This window comes from Bos indicus, chromosome 2 (genome assembly GCF_029378745.1).
Source record: "Bos indicus isolate NIAB-ARS_2022 breed Sahiwal x Tharparkar chromosome 2, NIAB-ARS_B.indTharparkar_mat_pri_1.0, whole genome shotgun sequence".
NCBI lineage: Eukaryota > Metazoa > Chordata > Mammalia > Artiodactyla > Bovidae > Bos > Bos indicus.
In genome coordinates, this window is record NC_091761.1 from 131231265 (window position 1) to 131247381 (window position 16117).

General features: G+C 42.0%; 1 protein-coding gene across 20 annotated transcripts in view; it reads left to right on the forward strand.

The window, feature by feature from the left end:
• The first annotated feature begins 718 nt into the window (after window positions 1–718).
• EIF4G3 (eukaryotic translation initiation factor 4 gamma 3) overlaps window positions 719–16117 on the forward strand; it is a 354405-nt gene continuing 339006 nt past the window's right edge. For 19 of the 20 annotated variants that reach the window (XM_070777387.1, XM_070777392.1, XM_070777394.1 and 16 more), the window contains exon 1: window positions 719–1212. In XM_070777387.1, coding sequence (XP_070633488.1) covers window positions 986–1212 — 227 coding nt within the window. In that variant the 5' untranslated portion in view covers window positions 719–985. The remainder of the gene's footprint in view (window positions 1213–16117) is intronic. The other variant, XM_070777455.1, reaches the window with a different exon arrangement.

Consider the following 16117-nt stretch of genomic DNA (forward strand, 5'->3'; position numbering starts at 1 on the left):
CGTTACAGGCCGGCGAGAGCTCTGTGTAATGTAGATAGGGGCACGCGGCGCGTTCCTCTCGAGCGATTTCTCTCTGGTGAAGCGCTTCCTACCTCCGTGACCTGGGTTTCTCTCCTCAGTGTCTCCCAGCCCCCGCGGACAGGGCTCTGCGGACCGCAGGGCTCCACGGCCGTTACCATTGTTCTTCGCGGCTGAGCAACAGGATAGGGCTCTCACAGACCAGACCTCGCCTTTGGTCTCTCCCTCCGCCCGGTACCCCCCGGCCGCAGCGCGCCAGGGAAGCCGCCCCCCGCGCCCCTCCCCCGACTCCTCGCCGATCTTTCCCGAGGAAGCGAGTCAGCCCCAGAGAGCTCCCGAACGGCAGCCGAAGACGCCCCCGAGCGTTTCCGAAGAATCCCGATCGCTCCCAGTCTCCGGAAAGAGCCGAAGGGGCTTCCCACCCTCGGCCTCCCGAGCCACTCCGAAAAGGCCCGAAGTTTTCCGAGCGGCCGTCCTGCCGGACTGCTGGAGGCGGCCGCAGCGCCATGTTGGATGCTCTGCTCGTTGAGGGAAGAAAATCCGCCGGCATCGCCTGAGCCCCGCTACCGAGAAGGGCGCCGCTTCCCCCGGGGAGGGGGATAAAGACCCCCCGCCGCCGGCCCATGAGGATATTGCCGTGAAAGGTCCGGTCTCTCCGCCTCCTGCCCCCGCCGGGTCCGGCCCCCCCCCTGGGGTCGCGTTGTCACGGAGACCGGCAGCCGGTGGTGCTGGCCCGCGGGGCGGCTGCTGCTGCCGGCGGCGGCGGCGGCGGCGGCGGCGGCGGCGGCGGCGGCGGGCGTGTGTGACCGGCCCGGGCCCCCTCCTCCTCCTCCTCCCAGCCTCCCCCCGGCCCCCTGCTCCCGCCGCCTCCCCGGGTCTGCCCCCATCCCGCCCCCCCGCTGCCCCCGGCCCCTGCACCCCGGCGCGCCCGGTCCCGCTCTGGGGGGGTTGGTGGCTTCGCTTTGCCATGAGTTTACCGCAGAAACCGGCTCTGAAATCAGGCTCAGCGGCTGCAGCAGGAACCGGACCCGGCACCGGAGCAGCGGCGGCGGCGGCGGCGGCGGCGGCAGCAGCGGTACCGCCTCCTCACCCGGCGGCGGCGGCGGCGGCGGCAGCGGCGGCGGCGGCGGCAGCAGCAGCGGCGGCCCCTCCTCACCCGAACATCAGGGCCCTCCAGACCCAGGCGCCCCAACAGTATCCTTTTCACCTTCCTGCCAGCCCTTCGGCTCGCTTCGCCGTGGACCAGGGTTGGGGGTGTCGGGGACTGTGGCCCCTCCGGGGACTCTCCTGCCCGCAGCAGCTGCTGCCCAGCCGCGGGCAGGGACGCTTCTCCTCCAGCCCACGCACCCGGCCTGGCGCCGGAGCTTTTGGGGGTGCCCTGGCAGCAGCACTGCTGGGGGTGGGGAACCCCCCTCCCCCCCCTCTCCGACCCTTGGCACTACTGTGCAGACTAGCTCCATCGGCCTTGCTTCTGCAGCCCTTCCCTTTTGGAGCCGGGGCGGGGTGGGAGACACCGTTTCCCCCCTCTCGCTTCTTCTCCCCGCCCAAACCCACCCCCCGCCCCCCTTTTTATTAGGCCGAATTTGCTGGTGCCTGTGACCAGCCCCGCAGGGAAGGCTTTTTCTCTGATTGTTGTAAGGACGACACCCTCCTTCTTATCTCCCTTCAGCTCCCCCTGCAGCGGGGCATGGTGGGCTTCCTTGATTGTCGTGGTTAATACATAATAAACTTTATTGGTAAATTTCCCGTGTGAAACTAAACTTAGCTCGTTCCAAAGGTAAGTTGGATTTTCAGTCTACGGTGAAATTTTGCAGAAAGCACTCCCTCTGGCTAGTGTTTTTTTTTTTTTTAGCGATTGGGAGAGTTGTGATGTGGTTTGTGGTGGAACGCGATCTAAGGAGGAAATGTAACGCCGGACGCTTCCCTGTCTTTGACCTTTTTAAAGGAAGAGGAAGTTAACTGACATTACCCATCACCCCCAAAAGTCTCACTTCTTGGAAGACTGGTGTTAAATGCTGAATATTTTTAAAGGGCTTGAATTTACTCTTCCTAGGCCTGATATCTGGAGGGTACCGTGGCTCCTGGCTGGAAAGTCTAGTGTTGAATGTGTCTAATTTCATGTTATTTGCTCGACTGTAGAGTTTTTGGACAGCTTTGATTGAAAAGACTTGGTGACGAGGTATTTTAGTTAAAAAGCAGCGGGTGAAGGTAAAACGTTGAATTCATGAATTCCACGGAGAATTAGAAAGGCATTATTACCTACCTGAGAGTAACATTTCATCATACACCCCTCCCCCCAATCCGTTGTATTTATGTAAATCAATAAATAATTATTGGATGTTTAGATGTGTTGTGTTTTTGTATTTGTGTCATCGTGCGTTTGACTTTTAGAGAGAGTAGGGTGTTGGAGCAAGTGAAACTAACTGCTGTGAGGTCCACAGGTTATTTCACAGTCTGTAGTTTGATTCTTGTCTGTATCCATTACTTTGAGAAGGGAAAGTTATCTCCCCTTGTGGAGTCATCTCAGGCCATAGTTTTGGTTTCTGTCAAGTGCCATTTTCTCTGTGCTTTGAATATTGTTAGTCTACATTTTTTCAATCCAAGCAGTGTGGCGCAGGGTAAGATAAATTCCATTCCAGTGTGATGTGTGTACTGATTTCATAATGTTTAACTGCATGATTCTGTTCAATTAAGAATTGCTCACTGAAGAGACTGGTTAGTGATGCCTTACTGTTTGTTGCCCATGAAAAACCTGGTTAGTTTTGATCAGTGTCCCTAGTTGCTTTACTTTGGGGTGGAAGACTGGCTGATAGTCCTACTTCAAGGTAGAATTCAGTATTGGATCTCTTAAAGGTATCTTCACTTAATGCTTTGTGAGTTTAAATTCCTTTTTAATTTCAGGGTTTTTTGGTCTTGATTGCCCATACTTGGTTAGCGCTTTTAAAGTTTCTGTACTGTGCCACCAAGTAAATTATTCTTTACCTCCATCTTGGAGCTGTTTTGGAAATTAAACACATGAAAGGAGGTCTGTAGTTGTATGTTCTTGACTACAAAGTGATGAGGACCAAGGTGCTGAATATGACAGTGCTCGGTGAGTTTAGTGGTATTATTTGGACACTAAGCGTTTCGAGTGTGCTTTTTCAATTGCATTTCACAAAGGAAGGACCTGTAAAAGCTGTGAGTTGGTTGCAATATAAGAGCAGCTAGTAATACTGCAATAGTTGTTAAAGGGGATAGATCCAAGATGTAATTTCCAATGGAAATCATTTTTATACTTAAATGTAGTAATATAGATTACTTGGTTTTATGTGGCTTTTTTTTTTTTACTTTGCCTCATATCAGTGAAGGAAGAATAAGTTTTCTTCTTAATGTATTTCACAGTTCTGTTATCTTTTATTTGCCTTACACGTTGAAAGGTTACAATTGCTAAATCTGAAAGCTTGTAAGTAAATGAAGTATAGATTACAGATTTCATTAGAATGTGCCAGTGGTGAAACATTATCTGTGGTAATGGGGAATTGGTTAAAAATGGATTGAAATATAGTTAATTTTGCTTTTCTACACTGAGGGAGTGTGGGGATTTGTATCTGTTTGATAAAAGTGATTATCATATAAATTGATACACATAGAAACATTGAGACTGGAGTGCAAAGTTGGAGGTGCCCTTTCTATGGCTTGATTAACTCTCCAGTTCCTCAGAATGTACGGGTGCAGTTGTGTTTGAATTGAATTAATGAGTTTAGTTAGCATTTTAAATCTGTAAAAATATGAGGAGACTCATGTAACAAGATGTCTGTCCTTCATTTGTACGTAGTGTTCAAGTGGCAAATCAGAAATGCTAATTGGAGTTTTACCTGCTTAAGTAGTCATCGGTAAGGCGCAGCAGGCTCCTAAGGCCCTGTCAGATAGAGACCCTTGACTGCCAAGAGGCACGGGATAGGAGCTGTCCCAGGATGGATGGGCCATGGTGGAGGGTGGGTGGGGACGATGAGGATGAAAGAAGATAAACCCTGATATAGAAAGTGCTAATGGCAAGGGAGAAATATGCTTAAGAGTTTCTGTAACGTAATCCAGTGTGAATAGTTTATGAAATTGGCACTTGGGGATCCTTGCCTTGAGATTTGCTCACCTCACCTTCCCAGTGGGAAGTTCCAGAAGGCTGTACTGAGAATCTCCATGCTGATTCTTAACCTTTTCTGGGTAACAAACAACTTTAACATTTTGATAAAACCTTGTAGACCTTCTCCAGAGAAAATTGTACATGCATAGAAAATCTTGCTAACATTTTTCAGGGAGTTCTTGGGTCTCCATTAAAAGCCTAGTTCTTCAGATGGAAATTGCTCACCCTTGAGATAATTGAAGATAAATGAGTTTGAATTCAGGTGCTCAAGTAGTTCTGACTTAAACAGAACAATTTTGCAGTCTGTTGTGAATACTCAGTGTTCTATTTATATGGAAAGGCTTCAGGATGTAATTTCTCTCAGGGCTGCTGACACTTCTGGGGAGTCTAGTTACTGTTTAGGGGGAGTTGGTTTGGTTAAGAAAATAAGAGCAGTAGGTTCTTTTTTTTTTTTTTAGAGCAGTAGGTTCTTTAAAGAAACTTAATTTGGTAAAGGCCTGTGACCCCCAAATGACTTGTGTCCTCAGCTCTTTTGTCTTAGATATGACATACATTAAAAGCAAATATTCTCTTTATTTTCGGTACTGTAGTTTTCCCTTTTTTGCATTCTGTGTTGATTTTCAGTTTTATAGGCTGAAACCAGTAACATCTGCTTTCTTTTTTGCCTCTGTCAAAGCTAAATTTGAGTGATACAATGATGTTTATTTATTGAGTGCTTACTGTTCTAGGAGCTGCACATATATGATTTTATTTAATTTGCACAAGAACTCTAATAGTCTCTGTTTTACTGATGAGGAAACCGAAGTTCAGAGAATTTAAGTAACGTTCTCAAGGTCATCTGTCTATTAGGTAGTGAACTGTGGTTCAGACTGTTGTCCTAAGGCTTACGGATGTCCTTTCTGTCTGCTGGGCTACTTCTTATCAAGTGTGCATGTGGGGTGATGGAAGTGAGGATGCTCTCCCATATTTTATAGCCAGAGGAAGTCTGTGTAAAGGATCTCTGGAGTAATCTAAAGTGCGGTGATGCTGTACCATGTTTTAATTAGCTCATAGCTACATACTGCTAGACAGGTAGGTTATCTTTACCTCATTGAGCCTTAAAGCAGAGGAATAGGCCTGCTGCATTTGATTCAGTGCGTGTTTCTGCTTGTTCACATGTTACCAAGGGATCTCTCAAAATACCTGTATAACTAGCAACCAGAACTGTGTAGCTTATGCAATGGCCAGTAGTCTATTTACTCTTAAGCCCCACCATCAACAAAGATGGATATGTGCTTTGAGACACAGATCTCCGTCCTCTTCTCGGGAGGGAGATAAAGACAGAGATAAAGAAGAAACAAAGTTAGATGGCTGATTTGCATCAGCTCTTGCCTCTGCTGCTGCTACGCCCGTACTAGGCTCATTGGTATTTTCCGTCAAACTAGGAGAACTTAAATTACCTAAGGACCAATAAGTTGCTTTTTCACATTGGGGTTTCTGATAAGATTTTTACAGAAAGATCTGCTAAAAAATGTTTTTGAAAACCATGTTTTAAATCAGAATAGGGTTGCCACCTTTTAAGCTGTTTATATTGGTGCTTTAAGTGGCAAGTTTAAAAATTGTTCATCCAGCACCTACTGTGTGCCCACTTAGTGCTAGGTCTCAAGTTGAAGTCTTTGGCCTCAAAGAACTTGGTCCAGACAGGTAAACCAGCAGAATACCATGAGGCAAGTACAATTACTCTGCTGTAGGAGCCTAGCCTGGGGGGAAGGAGGAATTAGGGCTTCATACAAGAAATCCTGAGCTAAATTAGAAGGCTGAGTAAGAATTACCCAAGGTTTAGAGAGCTTTCTCCTCTGCCAGCTAACTTATCCCAATTCCTTTGCTGTTGCTGCTGCATAGAATGTTAGTACTAAATGGATTTCAGGCATGTTTCAGGTTTTTAGCAGTGGCAGAAAAGCTAGAAAGACATACCAGAGAACATGGCAGTCAAAACACAGTTGCTATAGATTGAAAATATCTTCTGCGTCATAATATGAGAATATGAGAAGATACATTCATGTTACATATATCGGATCCTGATTTCTGTGGTTGGTTCTTTCCTAGTCTCCTTCCCAGTCATCCTATAATAATATCCCCTGCCCTTCTGATACTAGACTGGCTTGGAAGCCGTACCTGCTGGTCTCAAAATATAAGTAGATTTCACTTGGTGTATTGAGATGGTCAGCTGTTAGGGAGTTTAAAAAAAAAAATCAGGATTTGAGTTTGGCTTTTCCATTTTAATGTGATATCTTGGACTGGTCGTGTAACTGCTTTGGGCATCAGTTTCCCTTTCTCTAAAATGAAGAGGTTAGATGAGTTTACTAAGTGATCCTCTTGAATTGTGGTGGCTTTTAATTCTGAAGATTATGGTTTGAGGATCTGTTTTGTTCTTGCAAGTAGATGGGAAGGATTTATAGGGACCTATTAATGGTTTCTTAGTCTGTTTGATGGTCAGTGACACGTTTCTGTGGCGACTTAACTGATACTAGAGGCATTCTAACATGGACCACAGGGAAGGCAGCTTGCTCATAGAAGAAGCCTCTGGTTTTTGTCTTGTTAATGTTAGATTTAGCCAAACAGATTGAAATACTTCTGTGACTTTAGTAGTGAAGACTTTATTGTCTGTGGTGGGATGACTTGAGGCTATAAATAAGGTTGTCATGTCTGATGCTGGCTTGCTCTGGGGGATGACCCAGCTAGTTCATTATGAGGTATGAGGGAGAAAGTAAGTACTGAAATAAACGCCTGTGGTGAGGAACAATCTCTATTTTTACTTTAGGAATGATACTTTGAGTTAATATAATAGGAAATGAAGTATTTCCTGATTATTAGGCAGGCGCCTGACTTCAGGCAGTGAATAAACTGCAGCTGGAATTTACATGGATGAAATATTGCAGGATCCTGAGATACTTCTGAATTCTCAGTTGGTTCCTAGTTCTTTGGCTTGCTGCCAGTCAGAAGGAGTTTTTCACTTTCCTATACCCTTAGCTGAAGTTTGAGATGGTTTGAGCTATGTACAGAAATTTGTCAGTTTTTATAATCTTTATTAACTAGTAGTTGTTCTGTACTTTTTTGAGCCCTGTGTGGGTGTTCCCTGACTCTTCTGAGACATTAAGTTTTATCTACAGAGAATTTAAACTCCTTAAAGGCAGAGATTTTTGTTGTTTTTGTTCACTCTGTTGAGTTGCCAGCACCTATAACAGTGCTTGGCAGGTAGTCGGAAGTCTGTAAATGTTTGTTGAATGAAATGTTAAGTTAGAGTCTAGGAATCAGTTTAAGGTAAGTTTTGAGATAATATAGATGACATCACAACAATTCTGGTACTCAAAGCTACCCTGAAATTGTTTGCACTGATGTGTAATGGAATTGAAAATAGTTCATAATTTCCTTTGAGATGGCATAAGCATTGACCCAGTTTGCAAAGCCGTCTAAAGTGGCTGGATTGCATTTGAAGTATAGATACTGAGAATTAAGAGTTTATATAAAGGCCAAGGAGAAAAAAATAGTCAAACGTTACTGTTACATTTTTTGTTTTATACTTTTAATAATAATACATCAATTCAGAAAGGTTAAAAAATATAGAAAAGTAAAAGTCAACCATAATCTTAGTGTATAAAGATGCCCACTGTGTAACATTTTGGTATATTTTTTGTCCTTTTTTCTATGGACTTTAATGGACTTAAAATGTGCCCTTTTTTGTAACATAACTTAGGGTCAAATTACATAGTTTTGTATCTTGCTTATTTTGTTGCTTAACTATCTGTCAACAGAAACTACTTTTTGAATAGTTTTATTCTTCATCAGTTTGAAATGAACCATTTTCGTTGGTTTGGAAAGGTTTTCTTGAGAATATTGTTTCACCTTTGGCTTGTAGCTCAGAAGTTATGACTGCCCATTAGAGGAGGGCTGAAACCTTTATCAATAAGTCAGACATTTTTGAGTTATTGTGTGTATAATATTTTGCATTATTTATAACATTAAATATATTGATATAACTTCATACGGGCTTCCCTGGTGGCTCAGAGGTAAAGAATATTCCTGCCAATGCAGAAGACATGGGTTTGATCCCTGGGTTGAGAAGATCCCCTGGAGTAGGAAATAGCAGCCCACTCCAGTATTCTTGTCTGGGAAATCCCATAGACAGAGGAGCCTGATGGGTATAGTCCATGGGGTCACAAAAGATTCTGACACGACTTAGTGACTAAACAACATAACTTCACAGATTTCCCTGCCTACAGTTATTTGCATTTAAAAAGTTATTCCTTTGAATCCATCTTCATCCATATATTTAAACATACTTTAAAAAGTTGTGAACAGGTGTTATTTTCTAGTTAGGAATTGTATACATGTGTATATGTATACCTGATTTTCAGAAAATGTTGATATTTATATGGAGTGATTGGAGGGAGGGTAAGACCATGTGAGCTCTCACGGAGGGCTCAGAAAATAAGATCGAAGCATCGGAACAACGAGAATTTTGGAATGACAAGGTGGGAACAACACTCCATCACAGTAGAAATAAGTACAGCCAGTTTTGAGCCAGTACAGTATTTTTTACATTGAGAATGGAAAAGACTGAAACTTGTAGATAGGATGGAGGAATGTTAAGAAAGAAAGGGTGAGTGAGATGACTCCCAACTCTTTCTTGGCCCTAGAAAATAGCATATAAGACATAGAATTTGAACTGTAAGGTGAATTTTTAAAAAATTAAAAAGTTTAAGATTACAGTCAGGGTTTGGTTGGGCAGAGAGGAAAGGATTGTGGTGAGTGGGTCATCCGCATGAACAAAGATTTTGGCTTGGAATACGCATGGTGTATGCTGGATTATTGCTTCCCTGGTGGTTCGAGTGGTAAAGAATCTGCCTGCCAATGCAGGAGATGTGGGTTTGATTCCTGAGTCAGGAATATCCCCTGGAGAAGGAAATGGCAACCCACTCCCATGTTCTTCCATGGGAAATCACATGGATAGAGGAGCCTGGTGGGCCACAGTCTGTGGGGTCACAAGAGAGTCAGACATAGCAATAACATGCTGTATTGTTAGCGTCTTGATCAGTATGCTTGGAGTGGAGGATTCTTGTGGATGGGTCCAGATTCTAGAGGACTTTGCATGAATAAAAGAAAAGGTTAGACTTCGTTTGTATAAAGCATTGCTTTTTTTGGTGGTGGAGGGGCACAGTGTTGTTGAGATATAATTTGCCTGTACCATACAAGCCACCCATTTAGAGCGGACAGTTCAGTGGTTTTTAATTTATTCACATCATTCTACAACCATCACTGCAATAAATTTTAGAATCTTTTCATTACTCTCCAAAGAATTCATTAAAATTTCCAGTACCCCGCCCCGCCCCCCTGCCAACCATAGGCAAGTACTATTAGTCTACAGAAATTTGTATAATGGAATAATATAATAAGTGGTCTTTTGTGAGTGATTTCTCTCTGCGTAATTTTTTCATGGTTCGACTATGTTCAAGCATGTTTTAGAACCTTTTTTAAAATTGTTGGAGAATATTCCCGCCATCATGTTTTCTCCCTCTGTTGATGGACATTTGGGTGGTTGAAGCATTTACTGTTGTATATAATTATGAGTGTTTTTGTGTGGATGCATGTTTTGATTTTTCTTGAGTAGATACCTAAGACTACAGTTGTTGGGTTTTATGAGGTAGCTCCATGTTTAACATCTTGAGGAACTGCCAAACTTTTCTAGAGTGACTAGCATTTTATATTCCTACCAGCAAAATATGAAGATTCCAGTACTTGTCATGTTATGTCTTTTTGATTATAGGTTCTAGTGGGTATAACGTAGTATTTCATTGTGGTTTTGATTTGCTTTTCCTTGATGACTAATGATATTGTGCATATTTTTTGTGGACTTATTGCACATTTGTCTTTGGAGAAATGTCTGTTCAAATCCTGTGCCCACTTTTTAACTTAGTTGTCTTTTTATGATTGAGTTGTAAGAGTTCTTTATATAGTCCGGATACAAGTCCCTTTTCAGATACAACATTTACAATGACGTTTTTCCCCCTTCAGTGGGTCGGTCACCTTGTTTCACTTTTACTTTCTTGATCGTATCCTTTGAAGCCCCAGAGCTCTTAATTCTGGTGAAGCCCAATTTACCTGTTTCTCTCTCGTCACCTGCGCTTTTGTGTTGTGTCTGAGGAGGCTTTGCCCAGTTCAGGGTCATGAAGATTTACATCTTTGTTTCCTTCTAAGTTTATAATTTTAGTTTCTATACTTAGGTCTCTGATCCATTCTGAATTCGTATGTATGATGTTAAGTAAGGGTCTAAGTTTATTCTGCATTTGTATATCCAGTTGTTTCAGTACTATTTGTTTAAAAGACTATTTTGTCCTCATTGAATTGTCTTGGCACCCTGTCAAAAACCAGCTGCAATTCTTTTTTATTTATTGGAAAACTGATGATGAAAACAGTAGTTTTGAAGATTTATTTGGTTGAGGTGTGCAAGTTGAAATAAGAAGGAACAGAAAAGATAAGGAGAGAAGGAATGGCATCACAGAACTACTTGAAAAGCTTTCGTAATCCATTAAATGTTTGAGATTTAGTGAGATGTGCTCATTTTTTATGGCTTATTGAGTAAACAGACTTTGACCATTTCTACCTTTTGTATAATGCCTGAAACTATTCAAAAGGAGATTTTGCCTCCTTCTGTTATTAAGGTAAATTCGTATTAGGCAGTGATAAGTTTGTAAGAAAGTATGGGCATTTGACTACTTTGCTGCCTTGTCAAGAATTGAAATTATTAGTTAAAAATTCTTGGGTTATTGTATTTCACATAGAATGTTCTACCTAATGTGTTTATGTAATTTTCAAGTTAAATTTGATGATTTATTTATATCCTCAGGCTATCCTAATGTATATATTATTGTAAGGAAACAAAATAGAGAAATAACAGCTATCCTCTGTCTAGTAGGATTTTGTTTTTTTTAACTGTTTAGGAAAAGACCACATTAAAGAAGAAACTCTATAACCTTTCAGGTCTGATGAAAACAGGGTTTATTTGCTTTGGATGAAGATTTTTCACACAGTTTCTTTAGTGACTTGAAATATTACGGTGTGGGAATGGGGTTGTTGATTTTTAAAGATTGTATTTATTTCCCTTGTGACTCAGCTGGTAAAGAATCTGCCTGCAATGCAGGAGACCTGGGTTCAGTCCCTGGGTTGGGAAGATCCCCTGGAGAAGGGAGAGGCTACCCACTCCAGTATTCTGGCCTGGAGAATTCCATGGACTATACAGTCCATGGGGTCTCAAAGAGCTGGACACAACTGAGCAACTTTCACTTTCACTTAGCTTAGCTCTTACTAAATATGCAAAGGAAGTAGGTCTTAATTACCCTATGTGGAATTTTGAGGACATCGATAGGCTAATATGTCATATTCAGCTGATAACTTCTAATATTATGTTGTTGATCTTTTGCGGAACTAATAGAATTTGGAACCAGTCCAACTTTCTGAGGTAACTGCTGTTCGACAAACAGACAGCAGAGTACTTGACCTTAGCTTATTACCCTATATGCTGTGCCTGGGTCAGTGTACTTGAATGTGGTACATTTTAGGCAAGGCAGTGAGAGCTGAACGCTGTTCTGGAAAGTCAGTGATTTCATTCTTGACCTTCTTTAAAAAATCATAATTAAAAAATCTAAGCATGTAAATATGCAGTAGCTTATTTTCACATTACATAAATCTCCTTTGGGGGTCTCCTGATCTAATTTTCTGGCCCCTCCCTCAGGGGCATTTGTTCAGGGGCTAAGGGAGATGAGGGTGACTTACCTAAGCATCTGGTTTATGCCAGCTCAAACTGACCTGATAGCTTTAATAACATGCACACTTGACCTACTGGTGGGGTAACCAAAGGTCCTTTTCCTCCTGTCATGGTTCTGGTTTGCATGGTAAATTATATGGTCATCCTACCCAGTAACGGGCTTCCCTTGTGGCTCAGCTGTTAAAGAATCTGCCTGCAATGCAGGAGACCTGGGTTTGATCCCTGAGTCGGGAAGATCCCCTGGAGAAGGGAAAGGCTACCCACTCCAGTATTCTGGCCTGGAGAATTCCATGGACTGTAAGAGTGCATGGGGTCACAAAGAGTTGGACACGACTAAGCAACTTGCACTCACTCACTTACCCAGTAACGATTATGTGGCTTAGAAAATTAAGTGTTTATGTTATTTCTAAGTATGTTGCTAAAATGCTTTGTGAGGCAGCAAAACCTTTTATATCGATTGGTGCAGTAGTTTGTATTTGATGTTACAGTTATTGTAGAGGTCATTGGCACCAGCATGTGAACTAAGTAGGAACAGAGTATCGTCAGCTCGCTAAATAAAAAGATCGACTTGACTTGACTAAATTTAGACTTGGAGAAAACCTGCCAAAATAGTAGGGTGTGTCCCCTTCTGTCTCTCACCTCCTTCCCCTATAGTTACCGTCCTCCCTAACCAGGTAAAGTGGTCAAGAATAGGAAGTTAGCATTGATAAAGTGTTTTCAGCTAAGCTACAGACCTTAATAGAATTTTTACCAATTTTTCCACTATCCTTTTTCTGTTCCAGGATCGCACACTGCATTTAGTTACTATTTTTGCTTAGTTTCCTCTAGTCTGTAATTGTTTCTCTGTTTTTCTTATCTTTCATGACTGATGCCTTTGAAGGTTACTAATCAGATATTTTGTAGAATGTCTCTCAGTTTGGATTTATTTGATGTCTTCTCCTGATCAGAATGAGGTTATAATTTTGATAAGGATACCACAATGCAAATGCACCCTTTCCTAGTATATCAAGAAGTTCACCTTGTCAATATGGAATGGTCAATATGAAATGGTTACTTGGTTAGATTGATCTTTCTGCTGTGGAGGTACAGTCTCACCTTTATAATAAGTATCTTGTGGAAGACTTAGCAAATGCTGGTTCTCTTCAGACTTTGGCCCACTAATCTTAGTAACTGGTGGATATTACATGCAACATTTATTAAGTTTGTGGATGCTTAATTGCGACTTTCTAATTCTCTCTTCCCTTCTACATGTATTAATTGTAATTCTGCTGTGAGGAGGAGCTCTCCTCCATGTATTATTATATATTCTATTATATATTTATATGATCACTGAGTCATGGATATGTATCATCATTATATGTTTTATTGCTCAGATTATTCCAACTTTGGCCATAAGGAGTTCATTCAGATTGGCGCCTGTGTTTTTCCACCCAGCTAGCAACCTTTTTTTTGGCTGTGCTGTGCATCTTGTGGTATCTTAGTTCTCCACCAGGAAATTGATCCCAGGCCCCTGCCAGCGAAAGTACAGAGTCCTGCCCACTGGACTGCCAGGGAATTCACCCGTCCCCTGCCCCCTTTTAAAAGCATTTCTTTACTTTCTGGCAGCACAAGATGTTTCAGGTTCATATTGTATTTTCCCTGCCTCAGTGCTGCAGTCAGCCGCTTCTCCAGGAAATCCTGAGTCTTCTTCCTGGAGAATGTTGTTGGTGACCAAGCTCTAGGCCTAGTTGTGTTCAGTGTTAGTAGCATGTCTTTAACCCACTCCAGTATTCTTGCCTGGAGAATCCCGGGGACGGGGGAGCCTGGTGGGCTGCCGTCAAGGGGTCACATAGAATCGGTCATGACTGAAGCGACTTAGCAGCAGCAGCAGCAGCAGCATGTCTTTGCTTCTAGGCCCTTTCAGCAGACAACATTAGGGAACATATGTACACTGACCCCCTCACATACACGTTATCTGTATTTCTGTGTTTATATGTACATTCGAGTCCACCTTAGTGCCACGTGGTTTGTTTTAACATTCCCCTTTCCCTTGTTTATTAAATATCTCTAGAGAAACCTGGCTCTCCATATTTATAATCTTCTCACTTCATTGTACACATAAAAGAGTTTAGGAATTCCTAACGCTTTTCTTCTACTTTTGGTTTTGATTGTTTGTTTTGAGTATGTGAAACATTACTCTGGTTCCAAGAGTCAGAATTATATTAAAAAAGAGAGATGAAAAATACAGAGAAGTATTACTCCTCCTATTTATGCTGCCCAGTGTCTGGTTTCCCCTTCTTCTTTTTTTTAAACTAATCTTCTGTCTCTCTTTTTCATTTATTTTTGACTGTATGGGGTCTTCGTGGCCTCGTCGGGCTCTCTGGTTGCGGTGGTTGAGGGCTGCCCTCCAGTTGTGGTGGGAGGGCTTCTCATCGCAGTGGCTTCTCTTGCTGCAGAGCACAGGCTCTAGGGCTCGAAGGCTTTCAGCGGTTGTGTCTTAGGGGCTCCAGCGCATGAGTGGCTGTGGCACATGGGCTTAGTTGCTCCACGGCATGTGGAATCTTCCTGGACTAGGGTCAAACCTGTGTCCCCTGCCTTGGCAGGAGGTATGTTAACCACTGGACCACCACGGAAGTCCTGTTTCCCCCTTCTTTTCCACCTATACTTGGAGGTAACCTATTTCTTAATTTCTAGTTTATCTTTGCTGTATTTCTTTTACACAAATGAGTAGATACCTGTGTATTTTCTTTTATCTCTTTTCTTACATGAAGATAGCCATGTTGTTATGGTAAATCCCATAATCTCCTTGAGTTCCAGTTTTCCCACCTGTAAAATGAGGAAAATCTTACCTCTCTCCTTTTCAAAGGGTTTTGATACTGATTGAAATAATGAACGATAAAATGCTTTCTAAACTTTATGATGGCCTTTATAAGGCAACAAGCAGTGTTAGTGGTTTCTGTTCAGGGAAAGGACTTGACTTATTTGACCTTGTAACACAGTATCAGAAGCTTTTGTTACTGTGAAACAGTTTGGGAATTAAAACAAAGTTTTTGTTATTCTAGTGTTTCAGTATTCATTATTTTTTACCAATTTTCAGTATGGCTTTAGGTCATCACAGTGTATCCTGTGTAATTATCTAGTTTTATATTTGAGCTTGACGAGCATCTGAATTCCCCAGCAGTCACGTTTTTAATTTATATTAAAACTTGGTCAGATTTTAAAAGTATTCCTTCTATTAGCAGAGTAGTTAAAAGAAGGAAATGTGTACAGCTTTTTGTTATTGTTCCTGTCTTGTTTCACTCCCAGAGATGTGAATTTGAATTTGAAGGGCTTTTTATGTTTACGTCCTATTGGGAACTGCAGGTCCAGTGTCTTTACTTCACATCTGACAATTTGATTTAGTCAGAAGATGTATGTATTTCACATTCTTTGAGTTTGCCTAAGAGTAAATTCTTTTGATGAGATTTGAAGTCAGAGATGTACTCTAGTTACCCCTGTAGAACTCATGGACAAACCACCTGCCTTGTTTTTTATTGTTAAATTTTGAATGCTAGGTCTGGTGAATTGTTTTACTTGAAGGAGCTTAACTGAAATAGAAATTTAGTCATTGAATGTTTCAGTTTATATGCACTTTTAAAATAACAATCCCCTTTCTTCACGTAACCATATATTCATCACAGAGTCTAGGTACAAAAAGTAAGTCTCCACATGCTTTTAGTGAAATTAAGGCTTTGGTCTATTCATAATAGTGCTGTGTATGAAAATGCCTGTCAGTGATAAGGACAGTTGTGAGAAGCTGCCAACTGGCAGGTGGCGGAATAGCCTTCACAAACGTACTGCTGGTCACTCTTCCTAGTTTTTCTCAGAGTATTTGGAGAGGCAAGTCATTTTTCTTTTGTATTCCAGAAACATGTTTGTGAAAGTAGCTTAGTTGCTGTTCAGCAGAAGGCTCCACTCAGTGGAAGAGGGCACCTGGTGATGGCAAGGTTAGGGTGGTCAGGGGAGAAGGAAAGAGCCAACGGGATCTGGAGAAGAGCCTGAGACATAGAATGGAGAAGGGAAGTATTGGTCACTGTTTTGATACCATAAATTAAGCTAACAGTCCCTGAAGCTTAGTAGGCACAACAATTATTATTAAGTGAACAAGGAGCAAGTTTTATTAAATAATAGTATGTGCTAGCTGGTGAAGGAGATATAAA